This window comes from Canis lupus, chromosome 16 (assembly GCF_003254725.2).
Source record: "Canis lupus dingo isolate Sandy chromosome 16, ASM325472v2, whole genome shotgun sequence".
Lineage (NCBI taxonomy): Eukaryota > Metazoa > Chordata > Mammalia > Carnivora > Canidae > Canis > Canis lupus.
Window position 1 is genome coordinate 52,094,149 of NC_064258.1, and position 25,654 is coordinate 52,119,802.

General features: G+C 42.4%; 1 protein-coding gene across 1 annotated transcript in view; it reads left to right on the plus strand.

The window, feature by feature from the left end:
- Positions 1-14,102, plus strand: part of LOC112651130 (ral guanine nucleotide dissociation stimulator-like) — a 175,571-nt gene extending 161,469 nt beyond the window's left edge. Inside the window, exons 3-8 of the mRNA XM_035700038.2 lie at positions 9,379-9,431; positions 10,440-10,550; positions 11,152-11,345; positions 11,922-11,981; positions 12,882-13,075; positions 13,313-14,102. Of these exons, the coding sequence (XP_035555931.2) occupies positions 9,379-9,431; positions 10,440-10,550; positions 11,152-11,345; positions 11,922-11,981; positions 12,882-13,075; positions 13,313-13,821 (1,121 nt within the window). The 3' untranslated portion in view covers positions 13,822-14,102. The remainder of the gene's footprint in view (positions 1-9,378; positions 9,432-10,439; positions 10,551-11,151; positions 11,346-11,921; positions 11,982-12,881; positions 13,076-13,312) is intronic.
- The last annotated feature ends 11,552 nt before the right edge of the window (positions 14,103-25,654 follow it).

A 25,654-nucleotide genomic window follows, 5' to 3' on the forward strand; every position in this document is an offset into this window, starting at 1 on the left:
GTTTTTCTCTTAATTCCAGTTATTTAACATACAGTGTTATATTCGTTTCAGGTATGCAATGTAGCCATTTAACATTTCCCTACATGGCCTGGTACTCATCACAAGTGTCCTCCTTAATCCCCATCCCCTGTCTCTCCCATCCCCTACCCACCTTCCCTCTGATAACCATCAGTTTATACTCTATAGTTAAGAGTCTGTTTCTTGATTTGCCTCTTTATCTCTTTTTCCCTTTGCTCATTTGTTTGTTTGTGTTAATTCCATATATGAATGGAATCATATGGTTTTTGTCTTCTGCTGACTTATTTTGCATAGCCTTTTACTCTGTAGCTCCATCCATGTCATTGCAAGTGGCAAGATTTCATTCTTTTTATGGCTGAATAATATTCCATTGTGTGTGTGTGTGTGTGTGTGTGTGTGTGTGTGTGTATCACATCTTTTTTCAGTGAAGAGAGATGATTGATACTCTATTAGAAAATGTATCTTTATGATTAACTAATATTTGTTAACCATATTTATCCTGTAGTTTCAAAAATGTGGTTATGAGGCATACCAAAATGACTTTATATTTAACTAAACAAATTCCTCATTCCCAGTTAACAGTATTATGTCATGCATTATTGTCTTCTGTATTTTAATTAACTCCAACTGATGGATTAGTTGATGGAAGTTTTGTTGATCACTCACTGGGATCTTCCATTCAAATTCAAGAAAGAAAAGAAAAGAAAAATATTATAACCTACATGTCTATACTTTGAATGAGGGATTCTTTTTCTTTTTTCTTTTTTTAATTTTTTTCCCATTTGAGGAATTTACCTACTTTGATGGAAAGGGCCAATTTATGTTTTGTCATCTAAAGAATTTCTTGTGGAAATCTCAATTGCCTTGGAAACATATTTCAGAGTTATTTCAGTGGTGTTTGAAAAGCCTATATAGAATGTTGCTTCAGTCAGCTGTCTATCTAGCCCTGGCCTTACTGTAGATCTAAGTGCAGGAGGGTGAGTACAATTCTCTCTCAGAATGTCTAGGACTTATAGAGCAGGTGAGACAAAAGCCTGGTTTTAACTGTTAATCAGTTGCAACAAAAGAAAAGTCTCACGATCATTCCATTAAGTGCATTCCATAGAGGCCACAATGCCCATAGTAATCCTAGAAATTTTCAGTCTATGTAGGAGGAAAAATAGTTTAATGGATAGTTATTTAGGATTCTGTCCTTCATGTGGCCAAAACCTATTATTATCACTCATTGGATCTCAACATACTCTAAATTTCAAAAAAAAAAAAAAAAAAACCCTATAAATAAACATCCACACATAGTTAGGCACAAATGAACAGAATATCCTGTAGATTCTAATACCCATTTTATCTTCACTGATAACCACCCAATTCCAAGCTACCATCTGTTCTCACCTCGACTATGTAAGAAACTCCTAACTGACCTCCCTGCTTCTGCATTTGCATTCCTAAATAACCATTACACATCATAGCACACCAACCCTGTAGTTCCATAAATTTATTGCCTTCTTAATACACTTGGAATAAAAGACAAATTCGGAGGGGGGGCAGGACAAGATGGCAGAAGGGTAGGGTCCCCAAGTCACCTCTCCCCACCAACTTAACTAGATAACTTTCAAATCATCCTGAAAACCTACAAATTTGGTCTGAGATTTAAAGACAGAACAGTTCAAATGCTACAGAGAGAAGAGTTTGTGCTTCTAACACGTACAACTTGTTTTTAGCCACTCGCACTGAGCAAAATGGCTAGAAAGAAGAACTCACCACAAAAGAAAGAATCAGAAACAGTCCTCTCCCACAGAGTTACAGAATTTGGATTACAATTCAATGTCAGAAAGCCAATTCAGAAGCACAATTATAAAGCTTCTGGTGGCTCTGGAAAAAAGCATAAAGGATTGAAGAGACTTCATGACTGCAGAATTTAGATCTAATCAGGCCAAAATTAAAATCAATTAAATGAGATGCAATCCAAACTGGAGGTCCTAATGATGAGGGTTAATGAGGTAGAAGAACAAGTGACTGACATAGAAGACAAGTTGATGGCAAGGAAGGAAGCTGAGGAAAAAAGAGAAAAACAAAAGACCATGAGGAAAGGTTAAGGGAAATAAATGACAGCCTCAGAAGGAAAAATCTACATTTAATTGGGGTTCCCGAGGGCACCGAAAGGGACAGAGGACCAGAAAGTGTATTTGAACAAATAATAGCTGAGAACTTCCCTAACTTGGGGAGGGAAACAGGCATTCAGATCCAGGAGATAAGAGATATTTCCCCCACCTCTAATATCAACAAAAACTGTTCAACACCTCAATATTTAATAGTGAAACTTGTAAATGCCAAAGATAAAGAGAAGATCCTTAAAGCAGCAAGAGACGAGAGATCCCTAACTTACATGGGGAGAAGTATTAGATTAACAGAATACCTCTCCACAGAGAACTGGCAACCCAGAAAGGGATGGCAGGATATAGTCAGGGTCCTAAATGAGAAGAACCTGCAGCCAAGAATACTTTATTCAGCAAGGCTCTCATTCAGAATAGAAGGAGAAATAAAGAGTTTCCAAGATAGGCAGAAACTGAAAAAAAAAATGTGACCACTAAACCGGCTCTGTCAGAAATATTAAGGGGGACCCTGTAAAAGAAAGAGGAGTTCCAAGGGAACAATCCACAAAAACAGGGACTGAATAGGTATCATGATGACACTAAATTCCTACCTTTCAATAGTAACTCTGAACGTGAATGGGCTTAATGACCCCATCAAAAGGCGCAGGGTTTCAGACTGGATAAAAAAAGCAAGACCCATCTATTTGCTGTCTTCAAGAGACTCATTTTAGACATAAGGACACCTACAGCCTGAAAATAAAAGGTTGGAGAACCATGGACCATTCAAATGGTCCTCAAAAGAAAGCAGGGGTAGCCATCCTTATATCAGAGAAATTGAAGTGTGTCCCAAAGACTGTAGTGAGAGATGAAGAGGGACACTATATCATACTTAAAGGATCTATCCAACAAGAGGACCTAACAATCATGAATATTTATGCTCCGAATGCGGGAGCCGCCAAGTCTATCAATCAATTACTAACCAAAGTTAAGACATACATAGATAATAAAACACTTATACTTGGTGACTGGAATATAGCGCTTTCTACAATTGGCAGTTCTTCTAAGCACAACATCTCCCAGGAAACAAGAGCTTTAAATGCTACACTGGACCAGATGGATTTCACAGATATCTACAGAACTTTACATCCAAACACAACTGAATACACATTCTTCTCAAGTGCACATGGAGCTTTCTCCAGAATAGACCACATACTGGGTCACAAATCAGGTCTTAACCGATACTAAAAGATAGGGATCGTCCCCTGCATAGTTTCAGACCATAATGCTTTGAAACTAGAACTATATCGCAAGAAGTTTGAAAGGATTTCAAACACGTCGGGGTTAAGGACCATGCTGTAAAAGATGAAAGGGTCAACCAGATAATCAGGGAAGAATTAAAAAGATTCATGGAAACTAATGAGAATGAAAATGCAACCGTTCAAAATCTTTGGGATGCAGCAAAAGCAGTCCTGAGGGGGAAATACATTGCAACACAAGCATCCGTCCAAAAACTGGAGAGAACCCAAATACGAAAGCAAACCTCGCACCCAAAGGAGCTGGAGACAAAACAGCAAATAGAACCTATACCCAGCAGAAGAAGAGAGTTAATAAGGATTCGAGCAGAACTCAACGAAATGGAGACCAGAAGAACTGTGGAACAGATCCACAAAACCAGGAGTTGGTTCTTTGAAAGAATTAATAAGATAGATAAAGCATTAGCCAGCCTTATTAAAAAGAAGAGAGAGAAGACTCAAATTAATAAAATCATGAATGAGAAAGGAGAGATCAGCACCAACACCAAGGAAATGCAAACGATTTTTAAAACTTAGTATGAGCAGCTATATGCCAATAAATTAGGCAATCTAGAAGAAATGGACAGATTTCTGGAGAACCACAAACTACCAAAACTGGAACAGGAAGAAATAGAAAACCTGAACAGGCCGATAACCAGAGGAAATTGAAGCAGTCATCAAAAATCTCCCAAGACACAAAAGTCCAGGGCCAGATGGCTTCCCAGGGGAATTCTATCAAACCATTAAAGAAGAAACCTTACCTATTCTACTAAAGCTGTTCTGAAAGATAGAAAGAGATGAAGTACTTCCAAACTCCTTCTATGAGGCCAGCATCACCTTAATCCCAAAACCAGACAAAGACCCCACCAAAAAGGAGAATTAGAGACCAATATCCCTCAGGAACACAGATGCAAACATTCTCAACGAGATACCAGCCAATAGGATCCAACAGTACATTAAGAAGATTATTCACCATGACCAAGTGGGATTTATCCCTGGGATGCAAGGCTGGTTCAACACTCGTAAAGCAATCAATGTGATTGATCAGATCATCAAGAGGAAAAACAAGAACCATATGATTGTATATATATACATACACATATATATATATGTATGTATATATATACACACACTATGTATCTATATCTATATATCTATATATCTTTTATTTAAGATTTTTAGTTATTTATTCATGAGAGACACAGAGAGAGCAAGAGGCAGAGACACAGGCAGAGGGAGAAGCAGGCTCCATGCAGGGAGCCCGACGTGGGACTCGATCCCAGGACTCCAGGACCATGGCCCGAAGGCAGGCGCTAAATCGCTGAGCCATCCAGGGATCCCCCACATCTTCTTTTTCCATTATCAGTTGATGGACACTTGGACTGCTTCCATAATTTGGCTATTGTAGATAATGCTGCTATAAACATCAGGGTGCATGTGTATTTTTGAACTAGTATTTTTGTATCATTTAATACCTAATAGTGCTATTGCTAGTTCATAGTCATTCTGTTTTTAAGTTTTTGAGACACTTCCATAATATATCCATTTTTGAAGCTATTACAATTAATTAAAAAATTTTAAAAACCAATTTTAAAAAATAATTATACTGACTGGAAAGTGTTATAGTAAAGTACTGAAAGTTGAGTCATCTTAATGCCTCAGAAATATTTATTTATAATCATGTATATACAAAGACACATAATTGCAAATGTATCCTTTCTATTGCTCATTGCATTCCCCACTGGTAACTACATAAAATATTTAATAATTAATATTTAATTAATTTCATTTAATTTACACAAACCATAATATACAAAGAAACTGGTAGTGGTATTATATTATAGTAAGTTTGTATTGTTGCCTTCCATATCAGATGAGAGAACAAATAAAGTCTACAGCTAACAATGTACAAGAGTACATTGAACTTTGATTGCTCATCAATATGTATCCAGAATAAATTCAGAGAATGAAGAAAAATTAACCAATAAAATTAATTCCAACTTATTGTTACAATAATTTAATTATAAGTTTTAGGTGATAGAAGTGATTTATACATATCATAAAAAACCTGGAAAATCTTGAAAAAAAAGAGAATAATAACAGTCACCTCAAAACGCTATCTTTCATCTTTCTGCAATATACATATTCTGTTTCAGTTTTTAACCCCTTATTTCATTTAACATTAACTTTGGAGTATTTTCATGTTAATGAATTTCACTAATAAAAGATTTTTGGGAACTCCTTATAATCTCTAACAGTGTTATTTTATCCTGTATTTTTATTTTTGTTCATTTAAGTTTTTATTTTAATTCTTGTTAGTTAAGGCATAGTGTAATGTTGTTTTCAAGGGTAGAATTTAATGCTTTATCACACATATAACACATAATTATTTTTAAATGCCTTTGTTTTAAATATGTAATTCCAGCTGTTATCTTACTGATCTAAATAATACTAAATATACATTCTGAATATCTTTAAAGGTTTCTTTAGGACAGAATTCTAAATGTAGTCACCGTTCAAATGGTTTCTCATTTTTCATTTAACTCTTGCTGCACTGTGCCAAGTATCTCTGAAGAAGCACTGTGACGACACCATCTCTAGCACTGTATCCAGGTGTCTTTTTCACAAAATATTCTGTGGAGTTCTTTTTTGGATTTATATGCCAATTTAAATATCTTTAAGTTTCTGAAAAAAATAGTTAGAAAATAGAACTAATAATGAATTGATTGAATATTGTGGGATATGCAGTACAGTGCAGTGCAATCCTTTATGAAAGGAGACTGGTGATTTCTACTAATATTCCATCCAAAGAGGGATAATGTTGCATCCCCTGCACAGAGACAATATAGAATCTAGAATATGAAGTGAAAGATGCCACCCTTCCTGTAGAAGAAATATGATTGATACGAGCCTAATGGTAACTGGAGGTTGAAACAATTGTCTTGCCAGCCACAGGTCTGCAAAGAGGATTCTACTACTGTGCAGTCAAACAAAGCGTATTACCAAGTATCATCATCAGCTATGGTTATTGACATCCATCAGATGGGAACTGACCTTGCCCTAAAAATGAAAAATAATGGCAAAAAAGAGAATAGTACACATTCATTCACTTAGAAGAATTTTGCTAAAGCTTTTTAAAATAGAGATAGTAGGGGCACCTGGATGGCTCAGTTGGTTAAGCGTTCTACTCTTGATTTTGGCTCAGATCATGTCTCAGGGTCATGAGATGGAGTCCCACATCACACTGGGTGTGGATCCTGCTTACAATTCTCTCTCTCTCTCTCCCTCTGCCTCTCCCTCTCAACTCCTGTGGTTTCTCTCTCTCTCTCTCTCTCCCTCCCTCTCTCTCTAAAAATAAATAAATAAAATAGAATAGAATAGAAATAATAAAAATAATGTAAACTTTTCCCAGAATTTCAGAAGAAATAATTATTTAAAGCATCTTATAATAACTGAAATAAAATAATGGATAAAAATAAAAAGTAGAGTAAATCCATTGTTAAGTATATTTTTTTAAAATGTTTCTAAATATAAAATATTAATAAAATAAAATTATTAATTTCTAAATGAAATCTTAATCCACCAAATCTCATCAATCTTAATCCACCAAAAAGGAAGGAGGACAGAAATTTGAATGAAGCCTTATTATAATGAGAAAGGATGTAGATCTATAAACCTACATATGTAGGAGATTATGAAAATATAAGAATAGAACTTTGTTAATTATTCTGATCATTTAGAAAAAGCAAATATTTCTAGAAAAATTACAATTTATAAATTCAGATTCCTTCTAGTTGAAAAACTCTGAATAGACCAAAACATTAATATAATACTTAGTTTACAGCTCTAAAAGTCATCTTTGGACTTGTGGACTTAATAAAAGTTTGAGATGAAATCCTAGTTCTACGTCCTGCTCTTTGTAAAACTCTGATGAGGTACCTTTTCCTCAATTTCCTCATCTATAAAATGGGCACCATGATACCTATTTTATAGGATTGTCCTGAGGAACAACTGCATTGAGTATCTAGGAAGCGGCACTGTTCTGTACGGTGTGGTACATATAGGAGTCTATTTCACGGTATGGTTAGATGCTTTGGTAATGGATACAATGAAAATTGAAAATGTGTCAGGTATCTTGTCAAGTAATTATCAGCAATTTCTGATCTTCCTTGGATAAATGTCTATTTATATATCCTTTGCCCATTTTTTTAAATTGAGATTTTTGTACTTATATTATTGACTTATCAGTATATTCTGGAAATAAGTTTCTCATTAGGTATATGATTTACAAACATTTTATCCCATTATATGGATTGCTTTTTTATTTTCATTATTATGTCCTCTGAAGAACAAGAGCATTTAACACTGAAGTCCAGTGCTTTTTGTGCCATATTGAAGTATTCTATGCTAAAATCAAGGTCAAAAGATTATCTGCATGTTTTCTTCTAAGAGGTTTTAGTTTATGTCCTGCATTTAGATTTAATCCATTTTGAGTTAGTTTTTGTATTTGGTGTAAGGTGAAGATGCACTAAACCGCTGAGCCACCCAGGGTGCCCTCTCTTTCTTAGTAAACAGAAATTTCACCACATTACAAACAGAGTATTCACAATCACTTGTAAATTTTAATTAGCTTAGTCTAGACCCCCCAAGTGACTCAGGGGTTGAGCATCCACCTTCGGCCCAGGGCCTGATCCTGGGATCCGGGATCGAGTCTCCCATCAGGCTCCCTGCACGGAGCCTGCTTCTCCCTCGGCCTATGTCTCTGCCTCTCTCACTCTCTGTCACTCTCATGAATAAAGAAATAAAAATCTTTAAATCAAAACAACACAAAATAATCCACTTAGGCCTTTGCTGGAAGGTGCTGCTTGTTGCTCGACTTGTGTTCCGTGGAGTCCGTGAGGCACGATCATCCTCACATTCAAGGCTTGCCGCTTTGTGTCACCGATGTGCTCCTGCCTCTTTATCCCTCTTTCTGCTTTTTGGTTTGATGAATTATTTTTTCATGATTCTATTTTAAGTTCTCCATTTTGTCCATTCGACATTCAGCTTTCTTTCTTTTTTTATTTAATGATCTTCAATGATGTTGCTTCTCCTCTGCTAACTTCCTAGTTCTGCACATGGTCTGCATGTGTGTCCGTGTCTCTGTTTCTCGGTCAGTGTGCGTGGACACACCACATGATTTCAGTTCAGTCGGGGTCAGGCTGGAGAGTCAGGGCCTCCTGTCTACGTTCAGTTCTGCGACTGACGGCAGGTTTCCTAGGGCCCAGGTCAGGGCGACCCACTGGGGGCACCGCCGTCCACAGCTCACCCAGGGGAAACGAGGGAAGGGCCCGGAACGCACGACAGGCAGGGGTTCAGGATGAGGACGGCCTCACCCCTTCTAGGCCAAGACCCCGACACCTTCTGTAGGGTTTGCCTTGGATTCAGGAGCCTAGGATCGTGGGGAGCTATTGCCCATCCCTGCCCCGGGGGGACTGTCATCTTCTGGGCCTCCAGAATGAGGGTACCGGTGCCCGTGTGTGTGTGTGTGTGTGTGTGTGTGTGTGTGTGTTAGGAAAATAATCCCTTTATTTAAAATACCAAAAATTCCAACTACTATAAGATACCACATGTAAAAAACAAGACATAGTCTTGAGATGTAAAGGACACTGTCCCTAGAAAGTGCCTCTCTTTTTCTATTATTTTTTTTTCAATTTGGCTAATGGTGTCTACTGACACATATTTGGAATGTAATCTATTTATCAGCCAGCTGTTCTGGCCCAATGTGGATTTAGGATTTTAAAACATGTGTGGCTTTAGAGCTGTATAATAAAGTATAACCTTAAAATAAAAGTATCTTTTTAAAAGACTCTTATCATCGACATCACTGGTGACACCAATAAATAGCAGACATTGTAATAGGTAGTTTTTTGCAGTATTTTACAGCTAAACAGCCCTGCCATATAGGTAACATTAGTGTGTTAATCCTGTGCACACAGGACCTCGTGGACCTGGACGCATGTACACACCAAGGAAGAACGTGTGGGTGGAGGTATGTCCTGCAGGTGACACCCGCCTCCAAGGTCATAGATATGAGGCCACAGTGGCCTGGGGACATCTGGGGGAAGCACCCGCTAGGACACTCCCTATCCCACAGGCAAGATGCAGACCATCCCCGACGGGCACAACAGCTTCTCCGGGGTCAAACCGGGGAAGACTGGACAGTCGTGTCTGAACCCAGGTGTGTGTCCAAGCTGGGGCCCTGGGTGCACACAGTCCTTCCCCGGGGCCTGTGGACAGGGGTGTGGTTGTGTCCCTGTGTGCACAGGCCATTGCCTACAGGGAGGGGGGCGTTGGCAGCACGAGCGCTGCCCCTGCAGCTTCCTCCAGGAGTGGGTCAGGGAGGGGGTCCCAGGAAGTGAGGTCACTGCCGTGTCACAGAGCCCAACAGAACTTGGAACCCCCGTAACCAGGCACCCGCATCCAGTGCAGCCCCAGCTCAGGCTCACTTGGCTGGAGACATCTGCTACTGGAGGATGTTCTCTTGCTGCCGGCCCACGTCTGGGGGCTCTGGCTCCCAGGAACCCCAGGGGTGCGGCTTGTTCCTATGCTGTAGGCAGTGGCTCCAGCATAGGTACCAAGGTGTCAGGGCGGTGATCCGGAGGCGCCGTCAGGTAACACAGCGCAGGCCAGGCCAGGCCCCCGGTGCCACCATCCTGGGAGCCCCATCCCCTCCTCCTCAGGTTCAGGGAACCAGGGATGTGTGGGCAGGTCCCATCCAGGCTGGGGGACGCTGCAGGGCGGCAGGTTACCCGGGGATCCCTTCAGGGTCACCCTGATGTCAAGGTGGGCAGGGGGGAAACAGGGTTCCTGAGGTCCTCTACCCGCCCCGGAGTCACCCCGAAGCCCTGCAGCCGCATCCCTTTGCTGTCCCCGGGGGCGGTGGGTGCCGCCTGCACTGTGGGGTGTCTGGGTGGAGGCAGCTGGGGGTGCGGCCCAGCCGAAGGGCCAGACCGGGCGCTGAGGCCTCCTGCCTGGCTGCCGGGCACTGTCTCCACAGAGCTCCACCCGGGTCGTGGGGCGCGAGCAGGAGGAAGGGGTCGTCTGCCCCACCGCCTCCAGGAGCAGGGAGGTGCCCTGCGCAGCTAACGGAGGCCAGCGCAGGCTCAGGGTGAGTGCAGGGGCTGGGCCCCCCGACACCCGGGCCCTGATGCGGCAGGAAGGACCCCGGGTCCCAGAAGCCAGCCTGCTACCCCCTGGGCCCCCCGACACTCCTGCTCCCACATGAGTCTGGATCCCCCCTCCCCACACCTGCCCCCATGGCCCTGCCCCTGCCTGGGCCAGATGCAGAGTCCCTGCGCACAGATGTGTGGGAACATCAGAATAGAGCCCTCAGGGGAGGCCTGGTCGCCCGGGGGTTAGCGCCTGCCTTCCCCCAGGCCTGATCTCCGAGGCCCGGGATCGAGCCCCGCCTGGGCTCCCTGCACGGGCTGCTTCTCCCTCTGTCTGTGTGGCTGCCTCTCTCGGTCTCTCTGTCTGTGTCTCTTGAGGTCCTCGTATTGATCCAAATATTTTGAACATTTATCCTCTGAGATTGTTTCTTTATTGCATAGTTGGTCCTGTTTGTGTAGGAGACAGGCAGGGAGCTTGAGCGGGAGAGGGAGCCCCAGCTCCTCAAGCCCACGGGGCCCCAGCGCAGGGCCTGCCGGGGCGGGATCCCAGGCCTCCCGGCGGCTCCCTGCAGGCTGCACGTCCCCTCTGTCCCACCTCAGGGTGCAGGGGCCGCGGCCGGGAAGGGGCATCAGATCGTCCTGACCAAGCTCAGCCGGACGGAGCTGCTGGAGCACAAAGTCCGACAACTGCTGCTCGCCTTGCAGCGCAGGGACGTCATCTACGTCCTCAGCTTCCTGGAAGATTACCATCAATTCGCCACCACGGACGAGGTGCTGGACCTGCTGTTCACCGAGTGAGCACCTGCCCCTCCGCAGCCCAGGGCTGGGCCACCTGCTGCTGGGGAGGCTGGGGATGGTGTGAGCTTCCCGGCCTCGGGCTGCTCCCCAGCCTGGAGCAGGGTCCCCCAGGGCCTAGCGGGGTCCTGGAGGGCAGCCCCGGGGCCTGGCCTGTGGCGGGTCGGCCAGAGGGGCTGTGCCTGTGCTCAGCAGCCGTCCTCCTCCCCGTGACCAGGCCTGTGCCTCCTCCCCTCCCCCCCATCACCAGGGTCCTGAGTGGCCTGTTTCCCCATTGAAAGGGAGGTTTGAGAGTCTATCGGGGGTCTGTGTCCTGGAGCAGCCAGACCGGGGGACCCCGGGACCCCCCAAGCCCACTAGGATATGGGCCATGGGCCTGGCCGGAGCCCTTTCATGCTCAAGCCTTCAGGAGGCCCCAGCAGGTGCGGGCGCTTCTCCGGGATCTGCCCGTGGCCCCACGCACAGAGCTGACGGCCCCCGGGGCTCCGGCCTAGTCAGGGTCAGAGGGTGACAGCCCCCATGATGAGATGTCACGTCCCCAGCACGATTCATGGGATGCCCCCGCCCTCCTCTAGGTATGGGTACATCGCAGATGCCTGGGGTAACAACGATGTGGTCCTGCAGTGCTGGAAACTGTGAGTGACTCCGGCTCCTGCAGGAGGGCCTTCCTTCTCCAGGAGGGCAGCGAGGGGGCTGTGGGGCTGGGGGGGGGCTGCACCCTCACCCCACACATCTGCAATTCCTGTGACAGGGAAAAGGTCTAATGCCCCTTCTGGAAAAGAGCGAAGGAGAGCGGTGGATGGGGTGCGGGTTTGGTGGGAGGCACTGGGACCCCTCAGGGAGACCTTCTCCATCCCCCCCAACCCTCTCTCTGCCCCACACCTGGGACCCAGAGCAGAGGGGGTGGGGAGCATCGCACTCCCCAATCTGGTGGCACCTGGACCCAGGGGCACAGCAGGTGCTCAGGAGGGCCGGTGAGGGCTCCCGGACCAGGCGGCCCCCGCCCCGTGGGAGATGGGAGATTAGAGTCAGTGGAAGGACACCCCCGGGGGCCCCTCGGGAGGGAGGCAGCCCAGAGCCACAGGAGGGAAGGTGGCGGTCCTGGGCGGCTCCTGGCAAGGCCTGGCAGGACACAGAGCCCGAGCCCTCCTGCCTTGGAGCTTCCCAGAGCGACAGTGTGTGCAGTGAGGGCAATGACAGGCCAGACGCCCCCCGTCCCCCGATGCCTGCCGGTGGACTCAAGGGGCAGGTGGGCAGGGACCAGGCTGAGGAGGGAGCCCCGCTTCTCCAGGAGAGAAGCTGATGGTCACCCCGCTGGGCCTGGGCTCCCCACACAGAGGCTGCATCCCAGCCCCTCCTCGGGGAGCAGGCCTGTGGCAGGCAGGACCGCCAGGTGGCAGGGGGACGAGGAGCAGGACTGGCCTCCGACACCCCGCACGGGAAGCCGGGCCCCGGGTCCTGCAGGGCTTCCCCAGGACACCTGCATGTGACAGAGCCCTGTCTTCTGACGCCTGTGCCCGCCTGTCCCTCCCCAGGGCCATCTCCTTCATGATGGAAATATGGTTGAATTATTATGGGGACGACTTTCATCAGTTCCCAGAATTTCCCTCCCTTATAAAACTCCTCCAAATACTAAGACAGCACATGCCAGGCACAGATGCGCATCTCCGGGCCCTGCGTCACCTGAGGCAATTCAGACGCCTCCATGCAGCGGAGCGAGAGGCTGGGGGTGAGGAGGACTGGGGGTGGCCGAGCTGGGGACGGGGGGGGCCCGCAGATGCAGCCTCCGTGCAGCTGGGCCAGGAGCAGGGGTGGGCTCACACCCCACCCCACGGGCTGCAGCCTGGGGACACCTCCCAGGGCTCTTGCCCTCACACACGGGGAGGGGTGGAAAGAGTGGCCTTGATTTGGGAGGGACGTGGACAGTCCGTCCTGGTGGTGATACTTTGTCTTCTTGGATCTACAGCTTTGGCCCGAGGAAAACACCCTGAATCCACTCTGCAGCGCACGCCAGCTCCGACCGTGGGGCCTGCTGCCCCGTGGGGCCTGGCTGCTGGGGCTGAGGGCTTGGCCTGCGATGAGCCGCCTGCTGGGGAGGCAAAGCCCCTGCAGATAGTGGTCACTGCTGCCCTGCAGGAGTCCCCTGCACCCCTGGGAGCCCTGGATGAGGAGCAGGCGCCACCCCCTGCTCTCGAGGTCGTGGATGTGCCCCAGCCACCACCTAACTCGATGGAGCAACTGGCCTCGGGGATGGAGCAACCCGTTGAGCCACCCGAAGAGCCCGCCCCAGCTCCCACTGTGGAGCCTGGGGAAGGTTCAGGGTCTGAAGGGATAGTGGCTGCTGGAGATGAGGACCTGGTCAAGGCAGAGATGCTGGTTCCTGAGGTGAAGGTGGTGCACGTGTTGGTCGAACCTATGGTTCCTTGCCACGATGAGGAGGAGCCCCCTGCTCCCATGGCCACCCCGGAGGAGTAGGCCCTGGTGCCTGCAATCGGGGTCCCCAGAGGGCCAGACCTGCAACCTGCCTCTGGAACAACCTGCTTTGACCCGTTAGCAGCCCCCTTAGCAGCCCCCTGACCACCTCAGGGGCCCGCCCCAGCTCCCACCGCGGGGCTCGTGATGGCTGCAGCCCAACAGGGGCTTGCCCTCCCCTGTTATTTCACTGTTTCTATATTTTGAGTTTTTCTTTAACCTTTAACCTGTATAATGGCTTATAGAATTTTTTTTTTTTTTTTTTTTTTTTTTTTTTAGCCAAATCTCCTTCGTTTATCTACCCAAGTCCCATAGTACAAATCCCTGGCTTATAGAGTTTTATTGTAATAAAGGATAAGTTAACTTTACACAAAATTGACTCTGATGCTTTTAAATTACACAACATGGTACTTTAGGTCCATTCACAGTGTTGCAGGCCCGGAGCCCAGGGCACCAGGGGACACAGCCGAGGATCCGGGGCTCCCCCAGGACAGGCAGAGGCTGGGAGGTCACAAGACAGCCGGGTCACTCCTGCAGCCAGGCCCAGAGCTGTGCAGATCGTGCCCCTACCCCGGAGCACCCAGTCCCGTGTGCTCTAGGAGCTGCAGTAGTTACTGTGGGAGCTGACTCCAGGGCTGGACAGCTGGCCGCCGCCACTGTGGTTGTCCCTCCTGGTGTCACCCTGTACCTGGGCCTGAGCAAGGGCCTCACAGGATAAAGAATCCCACTGAACTGTAGACCTGGCAGAGGGCTGGGCAGCTCCCCCAGGTGCACACACCTGAGAATCAGCACAGCAGGCCCCTCCCCCAGAAGGCCAGTTGGAAGGTCAGGGGAAAAGCAAGTTATTGACCAAGCACCACTGGAAAGTTCCAGGGGAAGTCGAGGGATTTACAGTATATAGAATCAGAGGATACTCCCTTTGTTCTTTCTTTCCTGTTTGTTTCTGTTGTTTCCCCACCCCCTTTTTTATTCTTTTTTACTTTGTTTTTTCTGTTTTCCTCCTTTTTCCAGTACAACATGTTGTTGGCCACTCTGCACTGAGCAAACTGACTAGAAGGAAAAACTCACCTCAAAACAAAGAATCAGAAACAGTCCTCTCTCCCACAGAGTTACAAAATTTCGAATACAACTGAATGTCAGAAAGCCAATTCAGAAGCACAATCATAAAGCTACTGGTGGCTCTAGAAAAAAGCATAAAGGATTCAAGAGACTTCATGACTGCAGATTTAGATCTAATCAGGCCGAAATTAAAAATCAATTAAATGAGATGCAATCCAAACTGGAGGTCCTAACGACGAGGGTTAACGAGGTAGAAGAATGAGTGAGTGACATAGAAGACAAGTGGATGGCAAGGATGGAAACTGAGGAAAAAAGAGAAAGACAATTAAAAGACCATGAGGATAGGTTAAAGGAAATAAATGACAGCCTCAGAAGGAAAAATCCACGTTTAATTGGGGTTCCCGAGGGCGCCAAAAGGGACAGAGGACCAGAAAGTGTATTTGAACAAATCATAGCTGAGAACTTCCCTAACTTGGGAAGAGAAACAGGCATTCAGATCCAGGAGATAGACAGATTCCCCCTAAAATCCATAAAAATCGTCAACACCTCGACATTTAATAGTGAAGCTTGCAAATTCCAAACATAAAGAGAAGATCCTTAAAGCAGCAAGAGACAAGAAATCCCTGACTTTTATGGGGAGAAGCATTAGGACAACAGCAGACCTCTCCACAGAGACCTGGCAGGTGAGAAAGCGTCAGCAGGCTGTAGTCAGGGTCCTAAATGAGAAGAACCTGCAGCCAACAATACTTTATCCAGCAAGGCTCTCATTCAGAATAGCAGGAGAGATAAAGAGCTTCCAAGATAGGCAGAAACTGAAAGAATATGTGACCACCAAGCCAGCTCTGCCAGAAATATTAAGGGGGACCCTGTAAAAGAAAGAGGAGGTCCAAGGGAACAATCCACAAAAACAGGGACTGAATAGGTGTCATGATGACACTAAATCTGTATCTTTCAATAGTACTCTAAACGTGAATGGGCTTAATGACCCCATCAGAAGGTGCAGGGTTTCAGACTGGATAAAAAAGCAAGACCCATCTATTTACTGTCTCCAAGAGACTCATTTTAGACATAAGGACACCTACAGCCTGAAAATAAAAGGTTGGAGAACCATGGACCATTCAAATGGTCCTCAAAAGAAAGCAGGGGTAGCCATCCTTATATCAGAGAAATTAAAGTGTGTCCCAAAGACTGTAGTGAGAGATGAAGAGGGACACTATATCATACTTAAAGGATCTATCCAACAAGAGGACCTAACAATCATGAATATTTATACCCCGAATGTGGGAGCTAGCCCTGATGTATATCAATTAATAACCAAAGTTGAGACACACACAGATAATAACACACTTATGCTGGGAGACTTCAACACAGCATTTTCTCTAAATGACGGATTTTCAAAGCACAACATCTCCAAAGAAACAAGAGCTTTAAATGCTACACTGGACCAGATGGACTTCACAGATGTTTACAGAACTTTACATCCAAACACAACTGAATACACATTCTTCTCAAGTGCACATGGAACTTTCTCCAGAATAGACCATATACTGGGTCACAAATCAGGTCTTAACCAGTACCAAAAGATTGGGATTGTCCCCTGCATATTTTCAGACTGTAATGCTTTGTTAATATTTTTTTAAAGATTTATTTATTTATTTATTTATTTATTTATTTATTTATTTATTTATGATAGACAGAGAGAGAGACAGGCAGAGAGAGGCAGAGACACAGGCAGAGGGAGAAGCAGGCTCCATGCCGGGAGCCTGACATGGGATCGGGAGCCTGACATGGAACTCGATCCCAGGACTCCAGGTTCACACCCTGGGCTGAAGGCAGGCGTGGATGGAACTGGAAGGTATTATGCTGAGTGAAGTAAGTCAACCGGAGAACGACAAATATTATGTGGTCTCATTCATAAGGGGAGTATAAATATAATGAAAGTGAAAAAAGGGTAAAAGAGAAAAATGAGTGGGAAATATCAGTGAGGGATACAGAACATGAGAGACTCCTAAATCTGGGAAACAAATGAGGGATAGTGGAAAGGGAGATGAGCTCGGGGTTGGGGTGACTGGGTGATGGGCACTGAAGCGGGCACTTGACAGGATTAGCACTGGGTGTTATACTATATGTTGGCAAATTGAACTCCAATAAAAAAATAATTTAAAAAAAAGCCAAATTCCCCATCACTACATTGTTCTGCATAAATCAGCCCCTGTTAATCCCTCCATTTTTAATTTTTTTTCTTAATTATTACTATTACTTCTGAGTAAATAGACATTATTTAAGTCTGTTGAATTTCTCAAGCTATTTAAGGCTCAAGGTCTTTGTGTTGGTTATACCCATTGCTTAGAACACTTTTCTCCTTGATCTTCATTTGGTGAGGTTGGCCTCACACACGTTTCCATTTTTCTGATCTCAGCCTGATTACTCCCTTCTCAGAGAAACTCTATTTGACCACTATACCCTGGGTAGTTACTTGAAAGCACTATGCCCCAGGAATAATGCTCCCTATGGCATCACTTCATTTATTTATTTATTTTTCATGGCACTTGTCACCACCTGCAATTACCTCAATATCCATGTTTGTTTTTCATTGTCTTCCACAATAAAAATATCCTACAGAACACGGAGTGTATTCCAACGAAGAAGGAAATTATTCGCAAAATATGGTTTATTAAATGCAGAATCTAGTGATGACAATTTGACTATGATGTGTAGGATGGTTTGTGAGAAGATTAAATGAAATAACAAATACAAATGTTATGTGCTAAGTCCCTAGCATTTGGTTCAGACTTTTTAAATATAAGCTGTCACTGTTATTATGAAGATCATAATCTGGCCATGAAGAAGGAGCCAGAAGGAAAATGGAAGAAGAGAATGTAGAGAGGAAACTAGTTCTGGACATGCTGAAACCTTAATAGGATGCTAACAGTGGAAGAGCAAGGAAGCAAAAAGCTGGGACACCTAAAGGTGGTAGAATGATTTGAAGGGGCATGAAAATGTATGAGAATGAAAAAAATTAAGTTTGAATTCTAAATTATTACTTGTTAATGTGACCTTGAGCAATTTGCTTAACTTTTCTGAACTACAACTTCTTCGCCTATAAACAGGAGGTGTGTCTTAATGATCTATTTCTATGTAACATAACCCCAAAGTTTAATGACTTGAAGTGACTATTCATTATAATCTCTCATAGTTTGGGAGTTTGGGCTCAGCTGGGTGGTTCTTAGCTGGGGTTCCTTCTGAAGTGACAGTAAGATAACGGGTAGGGCTGGAATCATCTGACAGCTTTTTCATCCCTATCTCTGACATCTGAGCTGGGATGGCTGGACACATTAGCTAGTCAGGCACCTCTTTTTCAACATGGCTATTACTCCATGGCTAACTTGGACTTCTTCACAGCATGGCGGTCTCAGGGATTTGGACTTCTTTCATGGCAGCTGGCTTCATGCAGAGCAGGCTTTCCAAGAGACCCAGGTGGATGCTGCCCAAGAAGCCTCAGAACAGCAATTTACTAATAATGGGCATTAAAATGTTATTGAAAAGTCAGTTAATTTTATGAGAATCTCAATGAGATTATTGCCATCTGTATTATATATTTCTTTTTGTAAGCCAGTATATTTCCTTGTTTCTCAATACATTAACTCTTTTGTTTCACACAAAGCAATATTATAATTTGTTCTATTTTTTGGTTAAGACATAAATGAGGAGTTCCTAATTTCTCCATGTATTTTGTTTTATCCAGCCAATAAATAAGCCAATCATTTGCTTTAGTCAATTTTCTTTCTATGTTGTCTCTTCAATATACAGTTAATAAATATAGATCAAAAATGAAAATCATTGGGATGCCTGGGTGGCTCAGCGGTAGAGCGTCTGCCTTCAGCTCAAGGTGTGATCCTGGAGTCCCAGGATTAAGTCCCACATCATGCTTGCTGCATGGAGCCTGCTTCTCCCTCTATGTCTCTGCCTCTCTCTCTCTCTCTCTCTCTCTCTCTGTGTGTTTCATGAATAAATAAATAAAATCTTAAAAAAGTTAAAATCATTTCACAAGTGATAAATAAAGATGAGACATTTGAGTAAAGTATGAGTTTAAGGGAAGTCATGAACAGTAATTACTAATAGTCCACAAATTTTTAACGATTTTACAATGAATGGGATAAGGGATACTATGAAATTTCATACTGCATTTGATACAAATGAAAACACCCCATGCTCTTCCAAGCTCTCATTTTTAACTCTTTTAAATGGAAATGAATTTGTCCACAGAGTTTAATTTTCTGCATGGTCCAAGGACAGACTTATACTTAGCAACTTCAATTCATACGTTTTGTAAGCTTAAGCCCTTGAACCAGGATCTGCAAATGGAAAATCCTTGAAATACTTAATGATGAGTTATGTCAGGAAGGAGTAGTAGGCTGAATAATGGTAACCCAAAGATTTCAGGTTCAAATCCCTGGAAACTGTAAATGTTACCTTAAAGGGAAAAGTCTTTGCTGTGTGGTTAAGGATCATGGCATGTGGAGATCATTCTGGGTTTTCCAGGTGATCCCAAAATCCATCACAAACATCCTTATGAGAGAGTAGCAAAGGAGCTTTGACACCCAGACACACAGAAGCAAAGGCCACTTAAAAATCGACACAGATTGAAGGGATACGGCCCTAAGCCAGGAATGCCAAGGAATGGCATCAGCTGCTGGATGCTAGAGGCGACCAGGAGCAGAAACTTGCACAGACACATGGAATTCAGACTGGAGGAAAACTGAAAGAGAATATGTAGCACTCCAGAGCCAATGGAGAATAAATTGCTATTGTCTTAACCCATCAGGTTTGTGATAACTTAGTAGAGCAGCCACAGGAATCTAATATAGGATGAACATAAGCTAACGTGGACCAAATTAGAATATACAGGAAGTTTTTAAGATGCCTGGATTTGTAAAAAGTATTAGAGAAAGCCCCATCCTACTAAATGATGCTAAAATTCTCCATCATATTTTCTTATTTGCTTTTGATCCATCTATCCACCCCTGTGAAGGAGCCATTCATTTATACAACGAATATTTATTAAAAGCAAATACAAGCCCACATTCTGGAGAATATAAAGTGGCCATGGAGTTTATTTTCCACCAGAGCACAAAGACATTAGGTAACAATCTCTAACTTAATAATTGATTGAATGGAATCATTTTAAATACTATGAGGAAATGTAGGATGGTTCAAAGATGAGCTGTGTGATATTGCAAAACTTATTTAAAATGACTGAATTTTTTTTTTTTCTGCTTTGTTTCAACTTGCTTGGCAAGGTTTGTAAGACATGTAAATGAGATTATGTCTAGCACATGGTAGCTTAATAAAAAAACAAAAACAAAAACCCTCCTCTTGCATTATTTTCTTTGTCCTGTGTGGATTATCATTTCTCTCCATAGACAGGAAATTACAGCTATGGTATTAGAATGTATACTCTCTTCACAAATATGCTTGTTTTTATATCATTATTCATTTATGACTTTACCAGAAAATGTAATTAAAGTTCATAATATATTTTTCTATATCAGATCCCTTAGTGTATATTCTTCAGGGCTATAAATTATGTGATAGTGTACCTTGGGCCCTTTAAAATAAACTATAAGAAGCTATCAGAAAAAGTTGTCTGTAGGGTATGGACGCTTGTCAGATTTACCTGGTCATGAATAATATCCAGGAAATACGGCATCATAGTTTAACTTTCCTATCTACTTAAAGCAAACCCTAAAGTCAACTCTAAAGTATGCATATTTTAATCATAATGCCATCATGTATTAGAAGTAAACTTCAACTGAACAATGTGTATGCCACAAAATCCAAGGATATAGATTTATTAATCTGGATAGTTGCCAATAAGAAAGCATTTTAAAAGTGGCTGAGACAAATGAACATTGTAGAGAACTCTACAATTTTTTAAATAGTGATTTTCTACCTCCAGTTAAATCAACCATATGAAATGAATATTTTGTCTTAGATTAACATTGATTTATGTGAATCTAAAACCAGTCAAACTGGGTCAAAATCATTGGGTAATCTATCTTTGAAAATAATGTAGCCGACCTTGGATTAAGGTATTCTATTTTAACTGGTTTTCCTTCTTATTGAACTGTTATGTTGGTTGATGTAGGTTAAATAGATTTAGTATATCTATAGCTGTATTAGAAAACCATCTGCTTTTATATCCAGTACAGTAAAATTATCAGCTCAGAGTATTTACAAACTTCTCTTGTTATTCCACATTATTTCTGGGGCTTCTCAAAATGCTAAGATAGTAAATTGCACCACCAACAAAAATATTCAATGAATATCTGCCAAGACAGAATTAGATCACATCTATTTCCTGAAAGAACTTAAATAAGAAAAATGAAATTTCTTATTTGAGAAATAAGAATTAGCTTAAATGCTCAGCTAGTCATTGAAGGGAATGATGGTGGTTATAGCTTGCAAAACCCCTATGTGTAAAAAGAAATACAGAGTTAGCTCATAAAATATTTTAGCTTTTGATTAGGGAATTGAAGGATTGAGAAGTAGAAATATTTCAAATCAAGAGAGAACAATCTCACTGTTACTGTTCTCTAAATGACAGTAGATTTCTGTTACCTTTCTTACAGGAGAACATAATCCAGCCTAATTATAATTTAAGGCATGCTATTAAAAATGAATAAAAATTAGTTCAGATTCTCAGAAATATCATGGAACATGCTTTTATTTGCATTATATATACCCTACTTATTGATAGATGCTGGATGGGATCCCTGGGTGGTAACTTGGCCATCCCAGTTGGTAACTTGGCCAACTCTTGACTTTGGCTCAGATCATGATCTTAGTAGGGTCCTGGGTGAAGCCCTGGGCAGCAGGCTCCATGCTCAGTGGGGAGTCTACTTGAGGATTCTCTCTCCCTCTCCCACTCCCCTCCCCACTCCAATGCTCTCTCTCTCTGAATCTCAAATAAATAAATATTTTTAAAAAGAAACTGAAGAAAAATATTTTTAAACATACAGTGTTTTATTAGTGTCAGGTGTACAATATAGTGATTCAACAGGTCCATACACCACCAGGTTCTCATCACAAGTGCACTTGTTTTTCTTGTTTCTTTTTAAAGATGTATTGGGCTTATTTACAAGAAAGAGAAAGCACAAGAAGGAGGAGGGCAGAGGGAAAGAATTCTCAAGCAGACTCCCTGCTGGATCCGACAGCCCAGTGGGGCTCGATCTCAGGACCCTGAGATCATAACCAGAGTGGAAACCAAGATTCAAAGGCTTAACTGACTGAACCACTCAGGTGCCCCACAAATGCACTCCTTAATCCCCATTACCACTTAAAAAAATCCCCATTACCTACTTAACTCATCCTCAACCTCCCCTCAGGTTGTTCTTTATAGTTCAGAATCTGTTTCTTGATTTTTCTCTTTCTCTCTTTTTTCCTTTGTTCATTTGTTTTATTCCTTAAAATCCACTTATTGAGGGTTTTTATCATGAATGAATTTTGAACTTTGTCAAATGCTTTCTCTGCATCTATTGAAATGATTATCTGTTTCTTATCCATTTCTCTTATTGATGTGATGTATCATGTTGATTGATTTGTGAATTATTGAACCACCCTTGCAACCCAGGAATAAATCCCTCTTGATTGTGGTCAATGATTTTTTTTTTTAATGTATTGGTAGATTTGCCTTGCTACCATTTTGTTGAGGATTTTTGCGTGTGTGTTCATCAAAGGTATGATCTTGGAGTTCTCTTTTTTTGTGATATTTTTATCTGATTTCGGTGTCAGGGTAATGCTGGCTTCATGAATTGAATTTGGAAGTTTTCCTTCCTTTTGTATTTTGTGGAATACTTTGAGAAGACTAGACATTAACTCTTCTTCTAATGTTTCATCGAATTACTTGTGAATCCTTCTAGTCCTGGACTTTGGTTTATTGGGGGTTTTTTGATTACTGATTTGATTTCTTTTCTGGTTATCAGTCTGTTAAAATTTTCTATTCCTGTTTCAGTTGTGGTAATTTATATGCTTTTAGGAATTTACTCATTTCTTTTGAGTTATCCAATTTGTTGAAATGTAGTTTTTCATAATATTTTCTTATATTAGTTTATATCTCTGTGGTGTTGGCTGTTATTTCTCTTCTCTCATTTGCAGTTTTATTTATTTGAGTCCTTTTTCTTCTTTCTTGATAAATCTAGTTATAGGTTTATCAGTTTTATTGATTTTTTTTCAAAGAACCAGCTCCTGGTTTCATTGATCTGTTGTTTTTTTTTTTAGTTTCTATAGTATTTATTTCTGGTCTAATCTTTATTATATCTATTCTTCTTCTGGCTTTAGGTCTTCTTTATTGCTCTTTTTCTAGTTCCTTTAGGTATAATATTGGTGTTTGAGATTTTCCCTGCTTCCTGAGGTAGGCCTGTATTGCTGTAAACTTTCCTCTTAGAACCACTTTTGCTGTAACCCAGAAGTTTTGAGGCATTGTGTGTTCATGTTCATTTGTTTCTGTGTACTATTTTATTTTTTCTTTTATTTCCTGGTTGGCCCATTCATTGTTTAATAACACATTATTTAGTCTCATTATATTTATGCTCTTTCTAGATCTTTTTTTCATGTAGTTGACTTCTAGTTTTGTACTTCTGGGGTCAGAAAAGATGCATGATATGACTTTAATCTTCTTGAATTTGCTAAGGCTTATTTTACAGGCTAATATCTGACCTGTTCTGGGGACTGTTCCATGTGTACTTGATAAAATGTGTGTTCTGCTGTTTTAGGATGGAATGCTCTAAATATATCTGTTAAATCCATCTGTTCCATTGCTGTAAATGGCTTATAAAAATCCTCTACTATTATTGTATTATTATTGATTACTTCCTTATGTTTGTTATTAACTGTTTTAACTATTTGGGTGCTCCTATGTTGGGTGCATAAATATTTATAGTTGTTATATCTTCTTGTGTCGTCCCCTTTATTATTATATAGTGTCCTTCTTTGTCACTTGTAACTATCTTTGTTTTAAAGTCTAGTTTAGGGATCCCTGGGTGGCGCAGCAGTTTAGCTCCTGACTTTGGCCCAGGGCACGATCCTAGAGACCCGGGATCGAATCCCACGTCAGGCTCCCGGTGCATAGTACCTGCTTCTCCCTCTGCCTATGTCTCTGCCTCTCTCTCTCTCTCTCTCTCTCTCTCTGTGACTATCATAAATAAATAAAAAAAAATAAAAATAAATAAATAAATAAAGTCTAGTTTATCTAGGGTGCCTGCATGGCTCAACCATTTAAGCATCTGGCTCTTGGTTTCAGCTCAGGCCATGATCTCATGAGTCATGGGGTGGAGCCATATCTGGCTCCGTGCTCAGCAAGAAGTCTGCTTGAGATTCTCTTCCTCCTCCTTCCGCTGACTCTCCCTGCAACTCTCTCTCTCGCTCGCTCTCAAATAAGTAAATAAATAAATAAATCTTAATAAAATAAAGTCTAGTTTGCCTGATGTAAATATTGCTACTCTGACTTTCTTATGACAACCATTTGTATGATGGATGATTCTCTAACCACTCACTTCAATACACACGTGTCTTTAGATCTAAAATAAGTCCCATAGGCAGGATTTAGAAGGGTTTGGTTTTTTATCCATTTTGTCACCCTATGTCTTTTTAAAAAATATATCTATTTATTTTTTTTTAGAGAGAGAGACCATGAGTGGGAAAGGCAGAGGGAGGGAGACTCCAAAGCAGATTCCATGCTGAGCAGGGAGCCCAACATGGAGCTCAATCCCAGGACCCCAAGATCCTGATCTGAGCTGAAGTCAGACCCTTAATGATCTAAACTACCCAGGTGTGCCTGTCACCTTGTGTCTTTTGATAATTATTGATAAATATTTATTGTCATTTTATTATTTGTTTTGTCATTGTTTCTAAAGATTTTCTCTGATTTTTCTTCTCTTTTTCATGTTTTGCTGATTTTCTTTAGTGATATATTAGAATTTTTCTCTTTATTCTTTTCATACTTATTAGTGGGTTTTTTTGTTATCTAGTTACCATGTGGTTTGTATATAATATCTTCTGTATATAGCAGTCTATATTAAGTTGATGGTCATTTAAGTTTGAAACCATTGTTTACTCCTTTCCTTTCTATGTTTTAGATATATGTTGCCATATTTTACATCCTTTCATTTTGTGAGTTCTTTGATTTTTCATAGAAATATCCAGTTTTACTACTTTTGTGTTTCCTACCTTTATACTGTCACTTTTGGTTTCTCCTTTCCACTCAGAGTCCCCTTTAATATTTCTTGTAGGGCTGATTAGTGGTCATGAACTCTTTTAGCTTTGTCTCTTTATCTCTCCTTCTATTCCGAATGATAGCCTTGCTGGATAGAGTATTCTTGGCTGCAGATTTTTCCCATTCAGCACTTTGAATATATGGTGGTACTGCTTTCTGGCTTGGAAAGTTTCTGCTGAACCCCACACCCCCATGGCCTTATGAGATTTTCTTTGTATGTGACTATACTTTGGTCTTACTGTATTTATTTATTTATTTATTTATCTATTTATTTATTTATTTATTTATTTGATAAAGATTTTATTTATTTATTCATGAGAGACATAGAGAAAGATGCAGAGACAAAGGCAGAGGGAGAAGCAGGCTCTATTCAGGGAGCCTGACGTGGGACTCGATTCCCGGTCTCCAGGATCACACCCTGGGCTGAAGGCAGCACTAAACTGCTGAGCCACCTGGGCTGCCCAGTCTTGCCGCTTTTAAATTTTTTTCTCTATCATAATCTTT